The sequence below is a fragment of the Leopardus geoffroyi genome, chromosome C3 (assembly GCF_018350155.1).
Source record: "Leopardus geoffroyi isolate Oge1 chromosome C3, O.geoffroyi_Oge1_pat1.0, whole genome shotgun sequence".
Lineage (NCBI taxonomy): Eukaryota > Metazoa > Chordata > Mammalia > Carnivora > Felidae > Leopardus > Leopardus geoffroyi.
Window position 1 is genome coordinate 4,043,095 of NC_059338.1, and position 24,558 is coordinate 4,067,652.

The 24,558-nt window shown below is 57.3% G+C and overlaps 2 protein-coding genes across 3 annotated transcripts in view; both read left to right on the forward strand.

The window, feature by feature from the left end:
• CADM3 (cell adhesion molecule 3) overlaps positions 1-17,537 on the forward strand; it is a 30,018-nt gene extending 12,481 nt beyond the window's left edge. The window contains exons 2-10 of one of the 2 annotated variants that reach the window (XM_045454924.1): positions 5,559-5,660; positions 7,693-7,833; positions 8,318-8,470; positions 9,132-9,269; positions 9,586-9,756; positions 11,889-11,979; positions 12,376-12,545; positions 14,994-15,119; positions 16,396-17,537. In XM_045454924.1, the coding sequence (XP_045310880.1) occupies positions 5,559-5,660; positions 7,693-7,833; positions 8,318-8,470; positions 9,132-9,269; positions 9,586-9,756; positions 11,889-11,979; positions 12,376-12,545; positions 14,994-15,119; positions 16,396-16,514 (1,211 nt within the window). In that variant the 3' untranslated portion in view covers positions 16,515-17,537. The remainder of the gene's footprint in view (positions 1-5,558; positions 5,661-7,692; positions 7,834-8,317; positions 8,471-9,131; positions 9,270-9,585; positions 9,757-11,888; positions 11,980-12,375; positions 12,546-14,993; positions 15,120-16,395) is intronic. The other variant, XM_045454925.1, reaches the window with a different exon arrangement.
• Positions 17,538-18,515: 978 nt separating this feature from the next.
• Positions 18,516-21,756, forward strand: ACKR1 (atypical chemokine receptor 1 (Duffy blood group)). The gene is made up of 2 exons (XM_045454927.1): positions 18,516-20,326; positions 20,735-21,756. The coding sequence occupies exons 1-2, from the start codon at positions 20,303-20,305 to the stop codon at positions 21,728-21,730; spliced, it is 1,020 nt and encodes a 339-aa protein (XP_045310883.1). The 5' UTR covers positions 18,516-20,302; the 3' UTR covers positions 21,731-21,756.
• The last annotated feature ends 2,802 nt before the right edge of the window (positions 21,757-24,558 follow it).

Below are 24,558 nucleotides of genomic sequence, written 5' to 3' on the forward strand. Positions count from 1 at the left end.
AAATCAGAGCAAGATCGCCCGGCCCGGGGGGGAGGGGGGGAGGGTGGGGGGCAGCGAAGGGTGTAGGAAAACGATCCTAAAAGTGGGTCCCCTCAGTATTTTGGGCCACAGCCCCCAGCGTGTTTTTCCCTTGGAGATAACACTCCTCCACCCACCTGTCATGGTAGTCGTGAGGAATAACAAGTAGGCTGGGACGCAGAGTATTTTTAACTCTGGAGTTACAGAAATGCTGAGTCACCATCACCATCATCATCACCATCACCATCATCAACTCCTACTCGGGGAGCTGGCTTTCTCTCATCAGGGAAGTGGAGCTCTGGACCCAGGCACCAGCAAGGCCGGCAGCGGTCACACGAGAGATCTCTGTCCCTGTCCCAGCACCCCACACGTGCACCTGTGACCACGTCACAGGCCAAAGGGCAATGCACCGTAGGTTCCCACAGCAGACGTGCAGGGGAGACATGAACCAAGCAATCAGGGGGCAGATACGCTGGCACCTTTTCAAAGACTTCCCTCCCAGCATCACTTAGAGTGGAGACACGCTACATTTTCATTCATTCATGTCACTCGCCTATTTATTCGACAAATATTTCTTGAGCGCTTACTATATGCGAGGCATGTGCTATGAACACAACACGAGTCACGGGTGTTTTCAAGGGCATATCAGTAAGTCTCCAACAGCCACCTCGGCGGCTCTTAATGGGAACAATCAATCAGAAGGACATGGAGGGGGGAATGCTACTTTGTCCTTTAAAATACTACGAGTCCTAAAGATACTGGAACGCTTGGGTAAATAAACCAAGAATTAAGGAACCCCCAAGGCAACTGAGGGCAAACAAGACACTCTTTTTGTCTTCAGCCCAGACATCAGACTGCTAGGTAAACGTGAGGGGATTCTGTTAGCTTTAACTAAACACATCTGCTGCTGGGGTAACTGAGAAGTCCCCCGTTGTAAGGCTCTTAGGGGTGAATGCAGGATCCCCCAGAGGTATAGATGAAGACACATGAAGAAACCCAATTAACGACATTCAGTGGGCACAAATCATCCTATCACCACACGAGCGTCCGTGCCCATCTTGCCACACTTAATCTGCTGGATTGCAGGCGAGCAGTGTGAATACTGTTTAGGTGACCCGCCCCTGGCCAGCGATGGCAGAAAGGAACCTTGACCCCGTAACTCCTGCCCCACCAGGACCACACCCGCGAAATGCACGCTTCTGCAGAGGGCGGTGGTGCAGCAAAGCTGTGCAGAGAGTCTGGGCTTTGCAGTCGGAGGGGTCTAAGGTGGACAGCCATCCCATCCCCACGCTCTCCGGCCCCATCATATGGATGAGTTACTGAACTTTTCAAGTCTTAGTCAACTCATCCTTCACATATGCATAATAACACCTGTTAAAAGGGTTGTTCTGGATAATGAATATAGAGCCCTAACTTGGATCTTGAAACACACAAGGTGATCAGTAAATATCGATTCGCACCAGAGCACAACATTAAAGTTTTCTAGGGCTTCAGCCTCTGGATGATCCACCCTCTTCCTTGTCCTGTTTCTTCCTATCCCGTTTGGTTTTGCTGTTTCCTCTCCACTGGCAGATGTTGAGCCTAGTTCTTACAATAGAAGATGCCAATCACCTCTGATTCATTTACTAACGATGTATTTTTTTTTTTAATTTTTTTTTCAACGTTTATTTATTTTTGGGACAGAGAGGGACAGAGCATGAACGGGGGAGGGGCAGAGAGAGAGGGAGACACAGAATCGGAAACAGGCTCCAGGCTCCGAGCCATCAGCCCAGAGCCCGACGCGGGGCTCGAACTCCCGGACTGCGAGATCGTGACCTGGCTGCAGTCGGACGCTTAACCGACTGCGCCACCCAGGCGCCCCTTTAACGATGTATTTATTAAGCACCTTCTATGTGCAGCATGCTGCATTAGGGCCAGGACTGAACACAGAGACGAACGGATGTCAACCCTACCTGCAGAATCTTTACCACTTAAGAGGGAAGCCAAACTTGGAGCACACACAGAGTGATGCATAATTTAAGACGAGTACACAAAGTGTTGTAAGTCAGAGGAACCAGAAAGTTTTTCCATCTGGGACGATCAGGGAAGACTTCTCAAAGGAGGTGCCACACAGAGTAGGTTTTAAGCACGGGAAGAGCTTAACGCAAGGAAGGGTGGGGAGCATTATCAGCAGGGCTATGGCAGGAAAGGAATGTAGGCAGGAAAGCCAAGGGTTTCTAGAAAGACCTCAGAATGGCATCATGTCTGGGATACGGGTGGGGTAAAGGAAAGACAAAGCTGAAGGACATGGTCACATCAGACTGTCCAGGATCTTGAAGGCCAGGCTAACACATCTGGATGTGACCTGCAGACAACGGGAAGGCCTGTAAGCAGGAAAACAATAAGGCACGTTTGGCTGGAATTCTCCTCACTGCTTTTCCCTGCGAGGAGCCTGGGCGCCCCTCACTGGTGGCTCTGTGGTCCAGTGTCTGCATTTCCTTCCAATGACCCTGCCTGAGCAGAACGTTCGCAAATTCCACTGCAAAGGCCATGCCACCCTTTCAGAGCGCTCCAGAGCGCTCCAGAGTTCTCCCTTCCAGTCGGGAGTCCATTGGAGGAATTTATGCTGATGTCATAAATGGCCGGCACAATCTGAACCCAGAGGCCCAAGACTTTCGCAGCCCGGGTCATAACTTCTGCTAGTTACCCATCTGTCTGTTAATAGCATTGTAATCGCTCGTCCGCCGCCAGGAGAGTGGCCATTCAGAATTTATCATTACAGGTGTACAATGTTATAAACCCAGTGAGAAAACTTTCAGGCATACCACCCGATAGGTTTCAAGAGGAGACGTGAGATCCTAAGTCCCTTTCAGAATTAGAGGGAGAAATATCATCCCAGCAGGAAAAGAAAAGAAAAGAAAAGAAAAGAAAAGAAAAGAAAAGAAAAGAAAAGAAAAGAAAAGAAAAGAAAAGAAAAGAAAAAAGAAAAAACACCTAAAACAGCTCTCTCTTCATCAAGTTCTTAAAACACGCTACAAACCAGACTGGAGTGAATTCCACGGACATCTGGACGACAGATGCCATTTATCGGAGACTATTCCTTTTAGTGATCAGTCCCCTCACCTGAACAATGGAGTCTGGTCTGAATGCCCCACCTGACCACTTCAGGTGTTCATCCTATACAAGGGAGAAGATGCCGGCAAAATGTAGGAGGAGGGGAGAGATGAGAAAAAGATATGCAGGGAGAAAAGCAACTGAGGAGAAGGCAGCCAGAGAGTACAGACGAAAGAAGGAATGCGGAGTGGGGACTGAGTCCACACTGTGGGCAGCCCCTCCTCTGCCTGAGGGAGAACAGCAGAGCACAGCCCCAGGAGTGACAGATAAGCCACCAGACCAGAGCCCATCGAAGGCGCTGAGAGGCCTAAGGTCACTAAGAGCTGAAGACACAAAGGTGAATATGGTCGGTGGGTCGGTGGCTCGGGCTCCAGCTGTTAACCAGCTGGAAGTTTAGACCAGGTTTAGCCTGATAGGTAAACAAGTGACGGCAATACAATGGATGGAAACGCCACACGAAGAAAAGAGAGCTGTTGAAAAGGCTTTGAGAGCCCCAAGGGAGACAGAGCATTCTTGAGGGGTGTGCTGATCCAGTCCCTGGATCCCTCAAGACCTCCTCTCTACAAAGCGATCCTGTCGAGTTGCCTGGGCCTCAGGGTTGTTTTGACATTAAATGAACTCGGGGCTGAAGACCCATCCTGCAGACTGAAGGTCCTGTGCCAAAGTAGGAGATGGCTATGCGGCCCCCCCCCCCGCCCCGCCCCCGTTCACGTGCGCAGAGGCCTGGCTAGCTTCCTTTGTGCCCAGAGAACCGGTCCTGGGGGGCTGAGCACTGAGCCCTCCCCGGCTTCTCCCAATCCACTCCACCATCCCAAGCTTTAGTGCAACCAGTCTGGCTCTCCACCGTGTGTCCAAGCGCCCACAAACACGCAACCTGGAAAATAAAGAGGAAACACTCACCAGCGTCAGGGTGCCTGCAGCCTCGAAGTCCACGCAAGGCGGCGGAGTCGCTGCTGCTTCTCAGGGCCCCTGAGCGGCCACCTCTCCTTCGGGCACCCTCAGCCTTCTAGCCTCTCTTCACCAGCACTTTGCGCGCCCCCTTTGCTGCCTGCTTCTCGCTAAGGGTCCCAGGTTTCCTGTCTTCTGTACTCCCCCCTCCCAATCCTGAACGCTTCTCCTGCTGGAGGAGAGTCTTTTCTCAAATCTCCTGGAGGATGCGTGTGGGGTCCAGGGAGGCCGGTGGTGACCCTCTGAAGCTCTCTCTCGGGGTCCTAGCCCAGTTTCTCCCCCTAGCCTCCCCTTCCCTCCCCTCCCCTCCTCCCCTCCTCCTCCTCCCGCCCCAGTCCCTTCTCCCCTTTCCTTCGGACCTCGCAGTTCCCCACCTCGTCCTGTCCCCTCTCTTCAGGCCTCTTTCCCGGGCTGGGCTCCCACCCCCACCCCGCATCCCCGGGCTGCGGTGCCCCGTCTGGTGGCCGGGCGCCCGCGCCGCCCGAGAAGTTCCCGCGACTCCCGGCCCGGGACGCGCCGCCGCTCCCGACTCTGCTCGGCAGCCGATGACGTCACCGCGCTTTGCGTCCCTGATTGGCTGCTTGTGGCTTGTGGCGGGAGACTCGGGCAGGTTCGCGTGGCGGGTTCCTTTGTCCCTCCGCCTCTTCAGGCGGCGCCGGGGACGCAGGCCCCGCGGGCTCTGTGCAGCGCTCGTGCGGCGGGTCCAAGGGCCGCCGGCCGGGAAGAGAGGCGGTGACTCGGGCCCTGGGGGGTTTGTGCCGGGGCGGGCAGGGAGCAGGGTCCGGGAGACCCAGCGGGCAGGGGGCGGGGCAGGAGGAACACCGCGAGCTGCGCACCCGATACAGCAGGTGGCGGCCTCCAGCCCAGCGCGGCCCCGTCTGCACTGGGAGGGGCCTCGGCGGCTGGAAAGTAACAGAGCTCTGGGCTTGGGGTCCGGCATTTCATTTCCAGTCTGTGTCCTTCGGCTCGTGTGACCTTGGGCAAATCACTGCATTCTGCGTCCGCGCTGCATTACGGGAATGATAAGACCAGCGGGTGTGTTTCACGGGTTTATTAAAAGGATGAAGAGCGAAAGTATTTCCTGATTATTAAACCTGCTGTTTTCTTAGTACATGACATGGTGTAGCAGCTAGAATGTGTAGCAGAAAGAATCCTGGCTAAGGAATGAACAGTCTTTCATTCGCTGGCATGGCCCTCACCGAGTGGCTTTTCACCGCTGTAGGCTCCATTGTCCTCACCTGCAGAGTGGGAGAAGCGGACCAGAGGATCTTTCAGATCTCCTTGGGCTCTGACATTATATGGCTGACTGGTGACACTTAGCACCCTCCTTGCAAATCCCCCGCCTCCCGGAGGAAGACCTCACTCGCTTCCTCAGAAGGGATCCCGGGAGAGCCCGCTTTCCAGAGGGGCCTCTCCTCTCCCCACCCCCAGCAACCAAAGTGTCCCGAGGGCAGCAGCCAGTATGTAGGGCTCATCCTTGATGGAGATTCTCTCCCCAGGCTACTGGCAGGAGCAGGATTTGGAGCTGGGAACTCTGGCTCCACTCGGCGAGGCAATCAGCTCCACAGTCTGGAGCGGCCCTGACATGCTGGCCAGTCAAGGTGAGAATCCAGGCCCCTCGTCACGATGTCCCTCGGTTTCCTCCACCACATCCTCACATCATCTCCCACTCATGCTGCCTCTGCCCTCTGTCCCCACTCCCCTCATTACCGCACAGCGCCTTCTCCCCTCCATCTGACATTTTAGCTCTTAGTTCCACACCACCGACCCCTCTCGCGCCTACGCCTCTTCCCTTACTCCAGTACAGAGACCTCTGCATCTGTACACCTCTTTCCAAAAATAAAATGACGCCAGGAGGCGTGTATTACTCAGGATAAACAGGTTCTGGAAGACACAACTGAGGTAGAATTCTTCAAAGGGACCCAGGGAGAACAGGATTACACGTCAAAACTTGGTATATGGCTGGCAGTAAATGAAAGGTCTCCCAGCCCTTTTCGTTCAGATATTTCAGGGATAAATCACGTCCCAGTTTACTCCGCCAGCTCCGTCTCTGGCTCGCTAATCTTAAAAATCGTAGTTTTAAGATTCAAGTTAGGTGGTTACTTGAGGAGCATTCCAACGGAAAGGCCACTTGCACTGAGAGAGTCAGACCGAGTTCCAGTCCCACCTGGAATCACTGATTCTAGAATGCTCGTAGGCAATCACCCCACCTCCATTGCCTCATTGTCTACATCCGTAAAGTGAGGGAATCGGATTCCGTGATCCCATAAGATCCCCCTCAGTTCTGTTATGATTCCAAACACGAAAACCAGCGGCCAGACTTTGTGCTCCCGTGTGTAGACAGCCCCCCTGGAGCAGGATTCCTGTTGTCAACCCCAGCACAGGCCACCTTGACTCCTCAGGGGCCCCTTCTCTGCGAGGAGCATTCATTATGCATTTCTTGGAAATGGAGCTCCGGTAGCCAAAAAAGAAAGGAATACCAGACAGGGCAGGGGTAAGGTCAGCGCCGTAGGGAACATGGGGATTGTTTAAAATTACTCAATCAGGGACTGGAGGAAGTAAGTCTCTTGGCCTCCTAGTCAGAGAAGAATGGTGCTGGTTAACTAGGTGAGTGCCACAGAAGAGATGCTACAGAGACTTGGGAATCAGAGCTGGAAGGCGTTGTTTATTTTAGTTCTGTGGGGGTCGCAGAAAGTCCCGGAGACGAGGGAATCCACCCTGGGAGCAGAATCCACGCCGAGGGGAACACGGAACCACGGTGGGTGGAGGAGGAAGCGAGTGTCACGCGGGGAGGGGGCCCGGCGAAGCCAACTAGAAGGCACATTTGGGAGTCAAATGGCCCATCCATCCGATACCTTATTCGTCCTTTCTGTTGTTGTTCAATTTGACTAGAGAGGGGTGAGAAAGCGTTGCCATCGCACGGAAGGGAAAATTTTAATCCTTTACTCTTTCAAATAACACGGGGGGTGGGGGGGTGACTCGGGTTTGTGTGTTGAGAGGCGGGTTGTCCTGACCCTGGAAGAAATGTGAGTTACCGATGCAAGGAAGCTACGGTGGGAGGAGGGGCAAAGTCTGTGCCAAAATGTTTCGGTTCTTCTGTTTTGTTGAATCTTTTTTGTTACTTCTTGCACAGTTTTCTCAGCTCCCTCTTATGTCAACGAATGGGGGACCCGAGGCTGGCTTGGCCCCTCCTCACTTTTAGTTTCGGGGTTATTCGTCCCAAGCGCCTCTCCTGGCCTCGCTCTCACCTGCAGCCGGAGGCAGGAAGGGAGAGCCTGGAAGGCAGGTGCGTGTGCGTGCTTTCAAAGTGCCGTCTCTCAGGAAAGAGATGCGCACAGTGCTGTGGGTAGATTTGGGCGCCTCTGTTCCTCTAAATGCCGTGGCCCTGTCCGTTCACTCAGCAAACATCCAACAGGTGACTGTTTCTCTGTGGATTGCAAGCAAGAGGAAATAAGGTCTGTCTCCCCTTCCCCGCCACCTCTGTTCCTTCCCCCGCACCCCACAACGACGCCTTCAGAGAACGCAGACGCCTGGGCCTTGGACGGTCTGGGTTAGAGGAGGTGGTACTTTGGCCCAGAAGTGGGTGGCGGGGCAGGGCTTCCCCATGAGGCTAACCCTCTGGTGCTCCTGCAGATAGCCAGCCCTGGACGTCTGATGAGACAGTGGTGGCTGGTGGCACCGTCGTGCTCAAGTGCCAAGTGAAGGATCATGAGGACTCATCCCTGCAGTGGTCTAACCCGGCCCAGCAGACTCTCTACTTTGGGGAGAAGAGAGGTAGTGTCCCAGGTTTCCTGTCTCTGGGGAAGGCGGGGGTCAGGAGGGGGAAGGGTACCGTGGGCTGGGGCAGGTGCCCCTGCGGTCCAGAGGCTGAGCACCAGAAAAGCACACTGGGCTCTTCAACTGACTCCAGACAAATCTCGGCATCACAGCTCTGACCTGAGCTGTGCATGGTCCTACAGGGTCCCGGCATGCCTACACCCCAGAGGAGCGCTAAGATTTAGCTGGTGTCAGAGCTGCCCCCCACGGACTTGACGAGAAAGCCCGCAAGATCCAAGTCTGTTCTGAGCGTCCCTGAGGCCGCTGTCCCCGGCGGCTCAGCAAAGTAGCTGGGACATAGAGGCAGCTCAGTCTCTGGAGCCGCGTCCCCTGCCCTCAACCACACTAGACCCCTTCTCCCCAAGACGCTAGCCTGGGACTGGGAGGTGAGCGTGACCGGTGCCAGTGAAAGCCCCGCCCCGCTTTCTGCCGATTTCCCCAGCCCTGCGTGACAATCGGATCCAGCTGGTCAGATCTACTCCGCACGAGCTCAGCATCAGCATCAGCAACGTGGCACTGGCGGATGAGGGCGAGTACACCTGTTCCATCTTCACCATGCCCGTGAGGACCGCCAAGTCCCTCGTCACCGTGCTCGGTGAGGCTCCCCACCCCAGGGGCTCCGCAGCACGCTGCCTGGCAAGCCCAGCTCCTCGGTGAGCCCCTGAGGCAGCCAGGGGCCAGGCCAGGTCTCCAAGCATCGGGGAGAAGTTCAGTCCGTGCTTCCTTTGCCACGGAAGGAAATGCAAAGCGCTCTGGGGTCTATCTAGCCCTTTCTCCTCTACTTGCTGTTTGCTCTGGGGGAAACCCCTTACCCTCTCTGAGCCTGAATCTCCTAACCTACGACAGACACATGCTAACATCCATTCCACGTGCCTCCCAAGACCGGAGGAGGGAAACAGGGGAAGTGCTTGCTGTGCGTGATTATAATGTCCAAGTAACCGCAGCTGCTTACGTGCTCTTCTCCGGGTCCTATGTTTCCATCTCCTTCTCTCCCCCCTGGAGCTTCCCACCAATTCTTTAGCCACCCAGCCGCACGGTGGGGTGTCAGGTCACGCATCGGACCTTCCCTACTGGTCCTGAGGGAGGAGGTCAAAGACAAAGATGATTTCTCTAGTCTTCTACCCACTCTAAACCAAAGCAGGACCCAGGTATCCTGACCCTCAGAGAGGCCATCTCTGCAGGGAGAGCTGAGGTCACCTGAGGGTGCCTCTCCTTCCTATCTTGGCCATCCCCCCCCCCTTCCCGCTCCATGGCAGGAATCCCACAGAAGCCCATAATCTCTGGCTATAAGTCATCATTACGGGAAAAAGAAACAACCACCCTAAACTGTCAGTCTTCTGGAAGCAAGCCTGCAGCCCAGCTGACCTGGAGGAAAGGTGACCAAGAGCTCCACGGTAAGACTCCCCTGCTTTGGGGTTCAGGAGGAGGTGGCCGGGTGGGGGAGGAAGAGAGGCGTGCGTGTCTCCGTGTCTGTGTATGTGCACATCCTCAGAAGGAGAAGGACAGATATTCCGTGCACACTCGTGTGTGTGTATGTGTGTGTCAGGGCTACGTTCTCCCTGTGTGTACATAACATTTCACAACTCTCTCAGTGTGTCTAAGTTGAGACTCACCATCGGTACGTCTGCCGTGGGGCCCGCACTGTATCTGTACGTCAGGGCTCACTCTGCGCCCGTGTGTGCACGTGTGCGTGTCTGTTCTGCACTCCAGGGGAACCAACCCGCGTCCAGGAAGATCCCAATGGAAAAACCTTCACCGTGAGCAGCTCAGTGACCTTCCAGGTTTCCCGGGACGATGACGGGGCAGACATCGTATGCTCTGTGAACCACGAATCTCTAAAGGGGGCTGACAGATCCACCTCTCAGCGCATCGAGGTTCTATGTATGTTGTGGGCTTGTGGGTGGAGCGGGGTCAGGTATGAGCTGGGGGTGGGGAAAGGAAAGTGAGGTGGGTGCAGGTAAGTGAGGAGATGACAGCACGAGGTGACAGCACGAGGCCGAGGGCGGGCAAGCTGTCCCGTAAAGGGCCCAAGAGCAAACGTGTTAGGCTCTGGGGGCCGCGTGGTCTTAACTAATTCACTCTGCCGTTGCTGCAGGAAAACGGCCGTAAATGGTATGTAAACCAATTAGCGTGGGTGTGTTCCAATAAAACGTTATTTACAAAAACACGGAGCTGGCAGGATTTGGCCCAAAGGGCAAGTTTACCAAGCCCCGATCCAGGCCAGGCTTATGCAGCCGGATTGTAAACTGTGGTGTACGTGTGACGAGTCAGGAGTCAGAAGATGCAGGTTCTAGTCTGCCCTCCACCACTTACGGGTCACGGGGGTTGAGGAAATAGCTTTACCCCATTGAGCTTGACTCTTTATTTGTAACATGAGAAAATGAACATGGCGGTCACCGAGGCCCCTTCTTAGACCAACATACTGTGATGTCCCAGATTTTCCTGGCGGCCCTTCCCGTCCGCCCCAGCTGCGGTGTTCTTGGGATTCACAGTCACTACCCTGAACCTTTCCAAGGGTCCCCATCTCTCCGCGGAATCTGCCTTGAGTACGGACAGGGCACATCCACCCTCACCTCAGGAGATTTGGAACTTTTCCGAGTGGGAGGAACTAAGACGAAAGGAAGTACAAAAGCAGAAGACAGAGAATTACTCTTGTCCTAACTTATCTAGAGGCGGGCCATTTTCCTAAAATAATTCCAGTGCTTCATCTTTTTCATGGAAGATCCAGGACCGACATCGGTGCTCTTCAAACTAATTGCTAGACCCATTGCTGAAGCCCATTGCAGAACGTGAGGCAGGTTTGGGGTGACGTCACTTCCGTTGGGCAGACTCGCAAGCTGGAGGCAGCTGGCCCGGATCCCAGCTGTGGTGCCACCAGTGACTAGCTGTGTGTCTTTCACCAAAGCTCGCCACCTCTCAGTGGCTTTTCCCCTTACTTCACGGAATTGACGTGAGGATCGAGGGGAAAATATATGAAAGAACTTTGTAAACTTCTATATCGCTGTAAGGTGCCTCCCTGCTCATTAGTTATGAGCGTGGGGACCCCTGGCCTTGGGGTCGTTTCCCCCAGGCCCTGGTCCCTGTCCAGGGCTCCGAGGGCCCTCCCCTGTCTGAACCCCAAAGACTTCTCTGTTAGGTAGCAGACCATCTGGCACTGACTCCCTCTAGGCCCAACTGCGATCAGCAGTCAGTCAACAAATGCTATACCCCAGGCACTGTGCTAGACTTTTCTGTGGTTGTGGGACCCTGGAACCCCCATTCTCTCATCTGGCCTGATTCTTTTTGTCCTGTTTGATCTGATGGAAACACGTCCATTAACTGGGTGTTAAGATTGGCTCTGTCCTCAGGGGAAGCTTGGCCTCTTTATCTGTTGTTCTAAACCAGCATCTGGTTGCATTGTTCTGTGAGGCCATCTGGACCTAGCATGCTAGCAGCCCGATGGTGCCAGTGGCAGATGCCATTATTCCGTCACAGAGCCCATCTATATCGTGTCAGTGCCTTTTTGCAGCCAAAATATGACCCCTGTCTCTTGTTGTTGCAAAGCTCTTCCTTCACTTTTGGGCTGACCACTAAAAATGATGCTCTGTGTGCAAGCGTCACTCCCGGCTTAAACTCCCGTGCAGAGCAGAGAGGATTGAGCGATTGTGAGCTCAATAAATGATCAAGTTCAAGTTCACTGGTTCTGTCAGAAATGTGGATTACGTCCCATTTATGTGCTGGGCACAGGTGCACCCGTGAACCCTCCTCAGCTCCCTGTTAGGATGCCCCTTTGGGTCCCACCAAGCACGGACCTTCAGAAATCCTACCTCTACGAGTTTGCAGTGCGAATCTCACGCACGTTCAGTAGTGACAGTGGACTTGGCTTGCAAGAGGCAAAGGGCGGAGGCCCCGTCCCTGGTCCCGTCGGCTCCTGAGGGGTAAAGGCTGTAATACACGGCTTGGTGACGGTGAGATGGTGGCCCTCTCCTGGATGCTGCGACAGTTTTGCCCTGACATCACTTCCTTCTCCACAGACACACCAACGGCGAAGATTAGGCCAGACCCTCCGCATCCCCGTGAGGGCCAGAAGCTGTTGCTTCACTGTGAGGGTCGCGGAAATCCCGTGTAAGAAGATCCACTTTCTTCCTGCCCCTGCCGCACCTCCGAACCTCAGACTGTGCTCTGCCCTTAGAGTGTCCCCGTCTCCCTCCTACCATTGCTCCCCTGTCCAGCACCATCCATCCTCTGACTGTTTCTCTTACAAAGCAGCAGAAAAGGTCACCCCCTGGCTGTCCCCGAGGTCCCCAGGGGCACCAAGCCACAGTCAGACACAAGTTAGAAAATCTCCTTCATCCTCAAATCGAACCCTCCCTCTGAGCAGCTCGTGTCCGTGGCTCCTGTATCTCCTTGAGCCTTCGTCAAACTGTTCTTGACTTCCTTTGCCCAGTTATTGTTTTTGTTCCCCTTCTGTCCCCCCGGCCTGCTCTCCCCCTAACACGTGTGATTTCTCTGCCTCCACAGCCCCCAGCAGTACCTGTGGGAGAAGGAAGGCAGTGTGCCCCCGCTAAAGATGACCCAGGAGAGTGCCCTGATCTTCCCCTTCCTCAACAAGAGCGACAGCGGGACCTACGGCTGCACGGCCACCAGCAACATGGGCAGCTACAAGGCCTACTACACGCTCAACGTGAACGGTGAGCCCCCTCCGTCCACCCCGCACTCTGCCTCTCCATCTCCTGAGAGCGCCCCTCGCCATGCACGGGGCCAAGTGAGTGGACAGGAGCCCGCCATGGGAGGGCCTGGGCCTCGGTCTCCGGGTCCACTCTGGAATGTGTAATACGGGACAATCAACACAATAGCGGGCTCTGGTCTGCCTCTGGTTAGCACTGGCGGCCCACATGATGCTGTCATTGCACCCCTGCACTCCCCCTCCCCGCACCCCTACACCCACTCTGGCAGAGGCCCCAGAGTCCCTCCGGGGCAGCTGTGGGGGTTTCCCTGTCCAGTGGGCTGCCTCTCCCGTGACCAGTATGGGAGGCGTGCCGCTGCACTCCTTCCTGCAGACCTCGGCCACAGCAGAGTGGGTCGAGGCAGAACACAGAGATCCACTTGTACTCGGCTGAGGCACAGGCCATTTCCTCTGACGCCCTGTCTTCCCGAGACGCTGGTGACGCTTCTTCTCTGAAGTTCTCCCGGAAGGTGTGACCACAAAACCCAGCTTCAGGAGGAGTGACAGGCTAGCACAGAGGTCCCTTTACTGGAGAGTTGGCAGAAGTCTGGAAGATCCCAATGGCAGTGGGGTCCCGCCAGAAAACCTCACGAGCCTTTCCTGAGAATAGGGGAGATCCGCTGTCGGGGGAACAGCAGGGACTCCCTCATTGGAAATGCCCGTTACATCAGCGAGGTGATGGCAGTTGAGGCTCCCATAGATAAGAGACCTGAGACCTTGGGACGAGGATGTTTGTGTAGATGGGGTGATTCTGGCTCCATGGGCAGACCTCAGCATGGGGGAGCTGCCTCCGCACGACAGAGCTCTTGTAGGATGCCAGCAGCAAGGCTGAGGTCCAGTGTTGGCCCCCAGAGCTCCGGCAGCCAACTCCGATGGCACCGGCAGTGAGAGAAAGTTCTGGCGCCCCTGTGGTTGGTCTCCTGCTGGTCCCACCCCCACCAGTGGTCCGTCTGACATGCCTGCTTCGGTGCTGACACCTGGTGGTAGGAGGGGGTCCTGCATTTTCCTCCAGGAGGATCCTAAGCAGTCCTGATGCCACCAGCCTGGAAGGAAGAAATGGAATTCTACCTAGAGACAGGGATCTGTAACTGATGGCCGTGGGAAGCTGTGTTTTTCTAAGAGATTTCCATTTCCATAGCCCCTGGAACAATGATCCAGGATTATTATTATTATTTTTTTTAATGTGGACCGTATCACCTACTGCTTGGGAGAAAGACGGGAGTAGCCTCCCTCCTTTTCTTCCGCCTTAACACCCTCACACCCACCCCATCATGTCATGGAGCCCCAAGGCCCATCCTCTCCCTCCCTCCCAAGCAGAGCAGAAAAAAAAAACACCAAAAAACCAGAGCGTAAATGTTTTCTTTTCAAATTAGGCGTAGACAGGCAAGGAACCAAAAAGCTGCCCAGTCAAGCCTGAGGAGACATGGTAGGAAAGACAAAATATATAAGGAGTCAGTGAGGCCTCAAGACTCAAGCAGAGTCTGTGGGAAAACAGTGGCTCTCCCATGGGTGGAGGAGTTATATCTACGGCTAATGCAATTTTGGACACATCCAGCCTGTGCCCTGGGCCTGGGCACCGTCTCCTCAGATATTTGGGACTTGGACTAAGCTGGTGCTGTCCTTGGCATGCCTGTGGCCCAGGCTGTGCTCTGAGGATCTGTCCCCTGTAAATGCTGCAGTGGAGGGCGGTTTCTCTAATCTGATGGCGGAGACATGGGCCACCGTGGGAGGAAAGCACTGGGGGCCATCCATGAAGGAAGGTCTCTTTGCCTTTCCCATACCCCTCTGGATGCTGGGATGTGAAGCTGGAGTCCCAGACCTCCCAGATGAGACATGCTGGAGGACTGGGATGTAGCTGGAACCCCAAACTTCTCCGCAAAGAGGGAGCACTGGTCATTACACAGCATCGCCTTCTGTAAGGTGCTGCCAGAGTTCCCAGTTCTTGGCTTTGTCCACCAGACAGACCTCCTCGATCTGGTCTCAGGGCAATAGGTGAACAGACTGGGAAGCCCCCCGACAGAAGCCAGGTCTGGACATCAAGCAGGCAGGAGGGGAAGAGGGCATGATGACAGGGAAGGAATACTCTGATACCCGCTGAAAGTCGAAGCAAGAGAGAGAACGAGAAATGATGGAGATGTCAAAGCTACTTGGACCAAAGCTTCGGTGCCACGGACACAATTTAAAGGGTTGAGTGTGAGCAGATTTATCAGCTCATTCGTGAAGACATAATTTGTTTTATAATTACTGCGTTCCAGACAAGGGTACAAAATAAGGCTTATCCCCTCTGCCGTGTGACGCGCTCCATTCTCCTGACGTCGGCCCGTGTCCTGTGCTGTGTCCGATACCCACGGCCGGAGATGCTCTAAGACAAGGGTTCTTCCCAGGTCTGACTGTGTGCGTCCCCTCCCTGCAGACCCCAGCCCGGTGCCCTCGTCGTCCAGCACCTACCACGCCATCATTGGTGGGATCGTGGCTTTCATCGTCTTCCTGCTTCTCATCCTGCTTATCTTCCTGGGCCACTACTTGATCCGGCACAAAGGTCAGAGGCAGCAGAGGGCTGGGGGGCAGGTGGGGAGGCCGCAGGGGGCTGGGGGCAGGACTTTGGAGACTCAGTGGCCCCTTGGAGTGTGAGAGGAAGAAAGGAGGCAGCCAGCCCTGCGATGACTGAGCGCCACCAACCCCGCAGTAGAGCCCGATCCCTCGGTGACCTTCCCACTCAGCCAGCTGCTGCTCCCACGCCGCTCTGCCTCCAGGGTCTCCTGCTTGAAGGCAGAGACCAGCCCGAACTGCCTCCCTGTCCCATCCTGTCCTGCACTTTCTTGCCTTCTCATCTACCTGTCCTCTGATTCCCTGGCCCCTTGTCCCCACACCATCTCTTCCCGCCTCCCCTTATCTGTGCCCGCAGACCCTCCTCTCAGGCGCTCCCCTCTGCAACTGCTTTAGCCAGCAGCCTCGGCTGCCTGCTGAGGGGCTGAGCTGCAGTTTCCCTGTCCCCATCTAGGGTGTGTGTGTGCACACGCATGTCCTCACAGGTACACACATACACATGCACACATACACATACAGGTACACGTTCCACATGCAGGCGCACACACACATATACACACAGGTACACACATACACATGCACACAGGATGTGCACACATACATGATTATGCACACATGCAGACACACACATACAGGTACACGTTCCACATGCAGGTACACACACGCACACAGGATGTGCACACATACATGCTTATGCACACATGTGCATACACACACATGCACAATACACATACAGGTACACATTCCACACGCAGGTGCACACACATGCACACATACACACAGGTACACATGCGGGTGCACACACATACACACACATGCACACATGCACATACACAGGCACGCACGTGTACATACATGCGTACTCATATGCACAGATGCATGCACGCTTGAGCACACATGTGCAGACATGCATGCACATGCATACACGCATACACACGTGCACACATATACTCACGTGCACAAGCATGCATGCAGGCACACATACACACACCTATACACATGTACACACACATACTCACATGCACACACGTGCATGTGTACGTATGTACACGTACATGCACTAACACGCACGCTTTTTTGCCTGTATTATAAATGAGATTCTAATTAAGGTTAGCATTCATTAATTCGTGGGGGCGTGGTCAGGTGATGGATGTTGACAGCAAGATGCAAACTGGGTCGGGCGGGGAAGAAGGCTCTAGGAGCAGGTGCGGTGGGTGGGCGAGGCCGGGGCAGGGGGCTTCAGAGGTGTGGAAACTGCCTCTCCTCAGGAACCTACCTGACACACGAGGCCAAAGGCTCGGATGACGCCCCAGATGCAGACACAGCCATCATCAACGCAGAAGGCGGGCAGTCGGGCGGGGATGACAAGAAGGAGTATTTCATCTAGAGGCGCCCAGCCACCTCCTACGCCCCCAGGGGCCCCGCGGGGACTGCCGGGGCCATGGCCAACCTGGACTTGTACAGAGCGACCCCAGGGCCGCCCCTCCCGCTTGCTCCCCGGCCCCCCCACCCCCCTGTACAGAATGTCTGCTTTGGGTGCGGTTTTGTACTCGGTTTGGAATGGGGAGGGAGGAGGGCGGGGGGGAGGGAGGGTTGCCCTCAGCCCTTTCCGTGGCTTCTCTGCGTTTGGGTTATTATTATTTTTATAACAATCCCAAATCAAATCCGTCTCCAGGCTGGAGGGGCAGGGGCCCCGGGGTGAGGAAAGCTAAAGCCCCTGGAGTGTTAGGAGGAGGGCGAAGGCCGAGGGGAAAGGACAGGGCTCTGAGCCGGGCTGGTGGGGGGGGGGGTGCCCTCTCCAGCCCCACGTCCTCCACCTGCCTTTTTCCGGGGAGGGGATGGGGAGGTGGTGGGCGGAAGCTGCAGGGGGCCCTCCCTCTGCTGGCCAGCCGCACACCTCGAGCTGGGGACAGGGAACCAGGCGCCACCCCGTCCTCACCCCCCTCCTCCACCACCGCGGGGGAGGGGCGAGCGGGGGGGGGGGGTCCCGAGGAGGCGTGACCTGCAGGTGGCAGGCAGCCAGGCAGGGACCCAGGGCCTCGCCACGGGGAGGACGCAGGCCCCCGCGAGGAGGCGTGGGTCCTGGCAGAGGACCTCGCAGAGGCAGAGGAAGGATGGCAGAGATGGCGGTGGACCCCTGGGCCCCCTCCACGGGGAGGGAAGCCGGGCCCCTCGGGGGCGGCGCAGAGGAAGGCTGTCCCCTCCTGGCTCCGGCAGCTGTGGGAGCGGCGCCGCTCCGGGCCCCTCGCTCTGACCTGAGCCCCGAGCCCTGACTGTCGCTCGGCAACCACTCCTCCATGGCATCGCTCGGCAACCACTCCTCCCCGTCTTGTGCCGCCTGCGCCCCTTCCCGTTCCCTCAGCAGCCAGGCAGACATAACAACAAAAATACTAAAAGGAGCTTCACTGCACTGAGCTGTTTCCTGCCCAGACGAGGGGAGTAATGTGAACTCTGCGGGTGTGTGGTTGTCGTGTCTGTGCTTGTGTCTGTGTGTGTGCACGTGCGTGTGTGTGTGTGTGTGTGTGCACGTGTGAGAGACAGAGAGAGGGCCCCGGGGCAGGTGGGCAGGTGGGAGGCGGCAGGACGCGCGAAGGAAGGGCTTCGGGGGCAGGGGAGCCCTGGTCGGGCTGTGTCCCTCGCCTGGGCTGCCGCTGCATCCCCGCACGTCCCAGGCCACCCTCGGTGCCCGCCCGTCGCGGAGAGAACAGTCCCAGAATGTGTTTTGCTCGGCTGTCCATCTCGTCTCTCCCTCAGACACGGAGCATCCAAACCCTGCCTCGATTTCCCTTCTCAGAGCCATGGAGTCAGTGCCACAGCCTTTGCTATGCACGCCTCGGGCCTGTCCCCGGCACTGACCCTGGAATGACCACGGTCACTTCTCTCCCCGCCCCGTGCGTAGTCGCTACCCTGCTCAGCGGGCGCTGGGGCTGAAGCCCGTCTCCTTCCCATCTCCACCCCTGCCTTCGATTTTCTGTCTTCCTCTGTTGCCGTGGAGATGAGGTTGCGCGCCCTCCCTGTCCTGCTGGGGGCGCCCTGCCTCAGAGCCAGAGCCCCTTGGCCCCGCTCCCCGCTCCAGCACGTCCTCCCTGAGGCCTGCCCACACCCCCCTCAGTTCAGGTAATGCCCTCGCGAATCTTCCAGCCGCTGGTCAGGGCCCTCGGGCACCACAGGCACCCCCGCCTGAGCCGGGGCGCCCCCGACCTCACAGCAGCAAGGCGGCCCAGGGCCCCAGGCCCGTGGGCTCCCTGTCTCCCAGCACCCGCTTTTGGGAAAATGACCTTTCCTCTTTGAGCTGAACCACTCTGTCCATATTACACAGAAGCCATATTTGTACGGGGGGGCGGGGGGAGGGGCCGTCGTGCTGTGTGTGTCTGTCTGTGGGGTGGGGGGACGGGAGCAGGGAGGGGATCGTGTATCTTTATAATCTTTCTAACTCTCCTGTGCTGATCTCAGAGGGGCCACCCTCAATATATCTGGATTATCCGTGTCGTCCGGCTGCCTCCTTCTTCCTGCCCTTGCCCCCGTGGGGATGTGTGCGTGTAAGGGCTTCTGCCGGTGTCCCCTGCCCCTGCCGGGCCGCTCGCCCGAGGGCATCTCTGGTGGAAACAACAGAACTCTCCAAGGGAGAGAAGGGTGTTCGCCCCCCTTGGGCTGGGTCCGTGCCTTCCAGACTGTGCGGGGTGGGGGCCTGGACTGCTCCCCGCTGCCCTCTGCCCGGCGGTGCTGGACGAGATGGAATCAGAGGCACCGTCAACCCCACTGCAGGAGAGACCCCCCCCCCCAGCCCCCGCCAGAGCCACTGTCCAACCCGCTCACGTTGAACCTGAACTGAGCTGGCACCCTGGGGGGAATGAGGACCATCTGTGTGAGGGACCCCCCCGTGTGTCTTTGCTTCCCCCCTCTGGCCGCACGCACCCCAATATAGATGAGAAAGAGCTCCCTGGTGAAACTGAGCGAAACATCCCATGCTTTCTTGGAATGAAATAGTGTCACCTAACGGGCCCCTATCTCATCCTTCTGACTCCGATGCTCTGTGACTCCCCCCTCCCGACGTCCGGGCCCTCTCCCCACCCAAGAGAGAGTAAAATGCAGGGGTGGGGAACGAAACAGCAGAGACCGTGAGAAGCGGCGGAGGGGAAGGGGCAGCGGAAGAACAGAGGCGTTGGCTCAGGGGGACGCGTCCGCAGAGCGAATGCTTTCCCTCTGCCAGCCCGAGAGCCGTCGAAGCCCCCAGCCCTGCGAGGAACTTCACATTTGGTAGGACGCCAGCCCAGTGTAGCAGCTCCAGAGGCGTTACGGCCCCCGACAGAAGTATGAACAGAGATCACCCCATAGGCAGCATTTTAAAATCTGCTGTCCCATCCTTCCCCAGGGGCTGCTCTGACTCGTCACACCGTGTGTGGTGCTTGCATGGAGAATGCATTCACCGCACCCACAGGTGGCCAGACAGACACCCAGTCACTCCCCAAAGCAGCTTCAGTGTGCAGCCTGGGCAACTGCCCCCCAGCCCTTCCCCTACTCACACCGGACCGGCCAGACGCCTGCCTGACACCCAGCACTCAGGTCCGTGCGCGCGGCACACAGCACGCAGCCACCCACACAGACAGGTGCACGGGCCCCTCAGGCTGCGAGCGCCCCCAGGATCCAACCCCAGGCCCCACTGACACGCCCCCCCCCCCCAACATGTCACCCTGGATCCAGTTCAAGGGGACGGAGCAGCAGCGAGAGTCATCGACTGTCCTTTCCCTCCACTTTCCCAGCACGCCTCTTATCTCCGTCTTGCGCGTAACCCCTGGCCCTCTCTTCCTTCCTTGTGCCTGAAGGATCCGTCCTGGCTGGAAAGCCCCCTGGCTTCTCAGCCTCCCTTTCCACCTGTGGGAAAATACCCACTATCTGGTCGCCACCTTTTTCCTTTCCCGAGTGCAGGTCCCACTGGCGGAATCCAACCTCAAAACAGGAAGCCCTGGGCTGGTGCCCCCCGCGGGCCCGAGGCCGAGACAGGCAATGGGCGTGGGGCAAAGGCTTCCTGACTCTCCCGCTCCCCCCCGCCGCCTGGCCCATGGCCCTGCCCAGAACTGATGGCCTTCATTAGTCCCTGGCACTTATCTTGGAGCCACAGTCACCGACAGGACGTCCCCGGCCCTTGCCTCTGCCTGCTCTGAGCTCAGCGGCACCATGGGGAACTGTCTGCAGCACCAGGTGAGTGTGGGGCCAGGCCCGCGGCCCCCCACCTCTTGGCCCATCGTCTTTCTGTCTGCCCCTCGGTGGTCTTCGTACGCCTTTCCTTCTCTCCTCGTCTCTCACCCTCCCTCTTTCCTTTTTCTCCCTCCCACTCTGGTCTCCTGGCCCCCCCCCCACCATCATCGTCCTCACTTCCAGCCGGGTCCCGGGCGGGCGCCCCGGCCCTGACGTCGTCCGACTCTGGCGGGGCTCTCCGGTCCCCTCCCCTGCCCCTCCCTCCCAGGCTCCGGGGCTCCCTGTGCCAGCCTCTCCCACTGTCCCCCCTGCTTCCACTCCACCTGTCCCCCTCTCCCTGCCCTCATTCCCCCGGACTCTTCAGTGGGGTAAGCCGATGATCTGATTGTCCCCTTTGGGGATGCCCTCCAGGTGGCGGATGAGGACGCTACAAAGATCACCTTGGGAGAAGATATTTGGGATGAGTTTAATGACTCCTATGACATGAACTACAACTACAGCATTGTGGAAGCCGCCGCCCCCTGCCGCTCCTGCCCCCTGCTCGACGACTCCTCTCTGCCCTTCTTTGTCCTCGCCAGCGTCCTGGGCATCCTCGCGGGGGGAACCGTGCTCTTTGCGCTTCTCAGGCCTCTCTTCCACTGGCGGGTCTGCCCTGAGCGGCCGGTCCTCGTACAGCTGGCCGTGGGCAGCACCCTCTTCAGTATCGTGGTGCCCATCCTCGCCCCGGGGCTCAACGGGGTGCAGAGCACAGCCCTGTGCCGCCTGGCACACTTGTTCTGGTACGGCTCGGCCTTTGCCCAGGCTCTGCTGATCGGGTGCCACGCCTGCCTGGGCCCCAAACTGGATGTGGGCCACGTCGCGGGCATCACCCTGTGGCTCCCTGTGGGACTCTGGGGAGCGGCTCTTCTCCTGGGGCTGCCCGTCACACTGGCCAGTGACACTTCCCGTGGACTCTGCTCCCTGAGCTTCAACCAGAGCCCCAGGTTTCTGCTGCTTTTGCACGTGGTGGCCAGCTTTACCGCCTTCACCTTGTTGCCACTGGGCTTGTTAGGTACCAAGGCGCTGACGAAAGCGTGGGGCAGGTGGCCAGGTCCCTGCGTGAGTGTCCTGTGGGTCTGGTTTGTTTTCTGGTGGCCTCACGGGGTGGCTCTGGGGCTGGACTTTCTTGTGAGGTCCAAGTCCTTGGTACTGTCGACGTGTCTGGCCCAGCAGGCTCTGGACCTGCTTTTGCACCTAGCAGAGGCCCTGGCGATACTCCACGGCGTGGCCACGCCCCTGCTCCTGGCCCTGTTCTACCACCAGACCACCCGCACGCCCCTGCCCTCCCTGCCTCTCTCGGTAAGACGGCCTTCTCATCCGGACCCCCCGGGAGGCAAGTCCCAGCTCTCTTCACACCTGTCAACCTGAATTAAAGTCTAGGCTACTTGTACCGAGCTGCTGGTTTCTCGTTTTATCCGGGGACGCAGAGGAGAGGAAGGAGAAAGGACAGGGAGAGGGAGAGAGGGAGGGATTTCACACCAGGCTTCCCGGCCAGCGTCTGTTTCTCTAGCTGGCCTGCGGACAAAGTGTACAAACACCCTCAGGGCGCATAGATGTTCTCTCTAGAGGCTACTGCTATCTCAAAGGCAAGGAGAAGAGGCACCAGAGAATGAGGGGAGCCGCTACCCCTGAAAAACTCGAAGAGATGGCTTAGCAGATGAGGAAGGAAGAGAAACTGTTGCGGAAGAGCAGGGATAGAGACCATAGGCCCCAGAGGGAGAAAAACGGAGAAGAGTGAAAGCGAGCCAAGAACGTGACTCCCCACCCTGGCTGGCTCGTCCCGCCTTCCTCTCTGCCTTCTATCCGACACCTGTTGGCTTTGCTTAGAGATCAGGGTGGTGGGCAAGGAGGAGAGAAGCGTCCTGGGGGACCTCACCTAGTCCGGGAACATTCATTCGAGAGAATTCCCAAAGCCACTTCCCAGGAATCATCTCTCTGAAGTTTGTTTCTCGGCAGGACCCTGATCCCCGTGCGTGCGCGTGCGTGCGTGCGTGTGTGTGTGTGCTCACGTGGGTGTGCGTCTGTCTCTATCTGTAGGGACCCATCCACGCTGGGTGCAGGCATGAGATACCACTCGTCCGCGTGCGGCTCGCCTGCCCATCAGTGTCCGCACCACACACACCTGTGTGCCAGCTCTGACCTCTCTCAGACCCTTCCTTCCACTTTGTCCCCCTCTCCGTCCTGGTTTTCAGGACGTGGAATCAGGATTTATGACTCAGTCCTTGCCCCGATGAGTTTTCTTTCCCCCGGCTTCTGTGCTGAGTCTTTTCTGTGTGGGATGCGTAGCGGGAACGAAACATCAAGAAGTCCAGAAGGTTGAGACACTTCAGAGGGAGGGGCCTGATCTGACTCATCTTCTGCTTAGAATCCCCCAAATTTCCCTTTCAAACCCCGGCTCCTGAAATGAACCTTTCTCGCCCCACAAATCTTTCCCTCCACCTTCTACACCACACCCCGGTGCCCTGGGAGCCTCTCCCCCAGATACCACCCCCCCCCCCACCCCGGCTGCATGATCCTGACCCTGGGGGCTTTTTCCTCCAAGTTTGGGCCATGGTCAGAAGGCCACTGGATAAGCAGAAGACCAACTTCTGCCACCAACAAATTCACCCTCTACCCAAGATGCCACACACAAAAACGAGTTTCTCCCTCCAACCCAATTCAAAGCTGGGGAAACTTGAGAGGGTACCTTCCCCACCTGTCTGAATCCGGATACCGCCTTTCCGCTTCCTAAAGATGCAGGCTAACCTGGTTTTCCCCTACACCGTTTCTGCTGGACTCTCCGGGCTCGGAGATAAATAGGAGAGGGCAGGAGAGGAGCAGGCGGGAGCTAGAACAGCCCAGGCAGGCGGCAGACAGGCTCCGGAATTTTCCTGGGTGGGTGCGTGACAAAGCCTCGAAATCCGCCCGCCCCCCCACCCCACAATCTCCTGTCTCCTAGCAACCACCAGGATAGCTGCGGATTGGTACCTCCTAAACGGAAAGGCGGGACTTCGGGCCGGTGGAGCCGCGGGAGGCGCGTTCTGAGACAGAAAGGAGAGACGAGAAAAATGCAGGAAAACCAGAGGATTTACAAACCTAAATTATAATAAGGCCTCCAACCACCGGTCGTGAAGACGTCACAGGCTTTTCTCTCTTACCCCCTTTGCAGCGGCTCCTGGGGACCCGCCAGCCCTGCCCTCTCCCCATCTTACTGGACATCACCCAGCCCCTCGCGGGGCCCTGGATGCCAGGCTGACCTAGTTGAGAGGCAGGGGAGGGTGTCTGCCTTCGCTGAGCCTTCCAGGGTAATCTGATGCACGTGGAGGCTGTCTTGAAGCCCCCGGGGCTGTGCCCTCCAGCCCCGGCCGGGCCTCTAGACAGAAACCGCTCCTGCTGGGTCTGGCTGGAGAGAAACCCAGACAGGCCCCCCCTATCACATCTCTCACCAAGCAAAGGCGGAGGCAGAAGCCGGTGGCTGATAAGAGGTCTGGGAGGTTGGAGCGGCCTCCCCACGCTTATCTCCGGCCCGTCCCAACCCAGTCCCTCTGGGCGGCCCTTCCGGTACCGTGTACTGCCCTGGGATACGCCTTCCGTGAGCCTGATCCTGACCGTGGCCATTTCTTCAAGGCTCTCCTGGAGTCCTGCCACCCCAGGCCATTGGACCCACCTCATGCTGCCAACCTCCCCCAAACTGGTCTGAATGTGGCATCTTTTCAGCGACCCCTCAAGCATCCAGATCCTGTTTCCTTAGAACCCTTCAGAATTTAATCTTAGGGTTGGCAGGGACGTTAGCCGTGTATGAGTTACTGGGCCCCTGGGCTAAAGGAACAATCCTCTCAGAAATAGGAGAGCAGGAGGCAAGCTCTGGGAGCAGCCCAGGCCCTGGGGAGGATCCCTCCGCACTGCCTCAGGAAGGAACGCTGAGGAACACTGAGGCCCACGGTTCATACATTCCGGGCTGGGGCCCCTCCCAGAGGATGTAGGAAACAGATACCTGACCTCACACCCTTTTTCCCAACCCCGAACCCCACAGCCCCATCATCATCATCGCCTTCCCCCAGGGGCGGCCCTCGGAGGAATTCTGATGGAAGACTTCCCTGGGATCTCAAACCCAATTCCTCGCCAGCTCTAATTGCCAGGGATTTGCATGAAAACCATCGCATGCTATCTAATTATTCTGACAACAGCAGCCGCCGTCTGGGCACAAGGAGAATCTC

What these genes read in the sequence shown, in the direction of transcription:
- ACKR1 (XM_045454927.1), top strand. Translation starts at nt 20,303, where the DNA reads ATGGGGAACTGTCTGCAGCACCAG. An exon ending in GGAACTGTCTGCAGCACCAG is followed by an intron (nt 20,327 to 20,734) that starts GTGAGTGTGGGG and finishes GATGCCCTCCAG; the next exon opens with GTGGCGGATGAGGACGCTAC.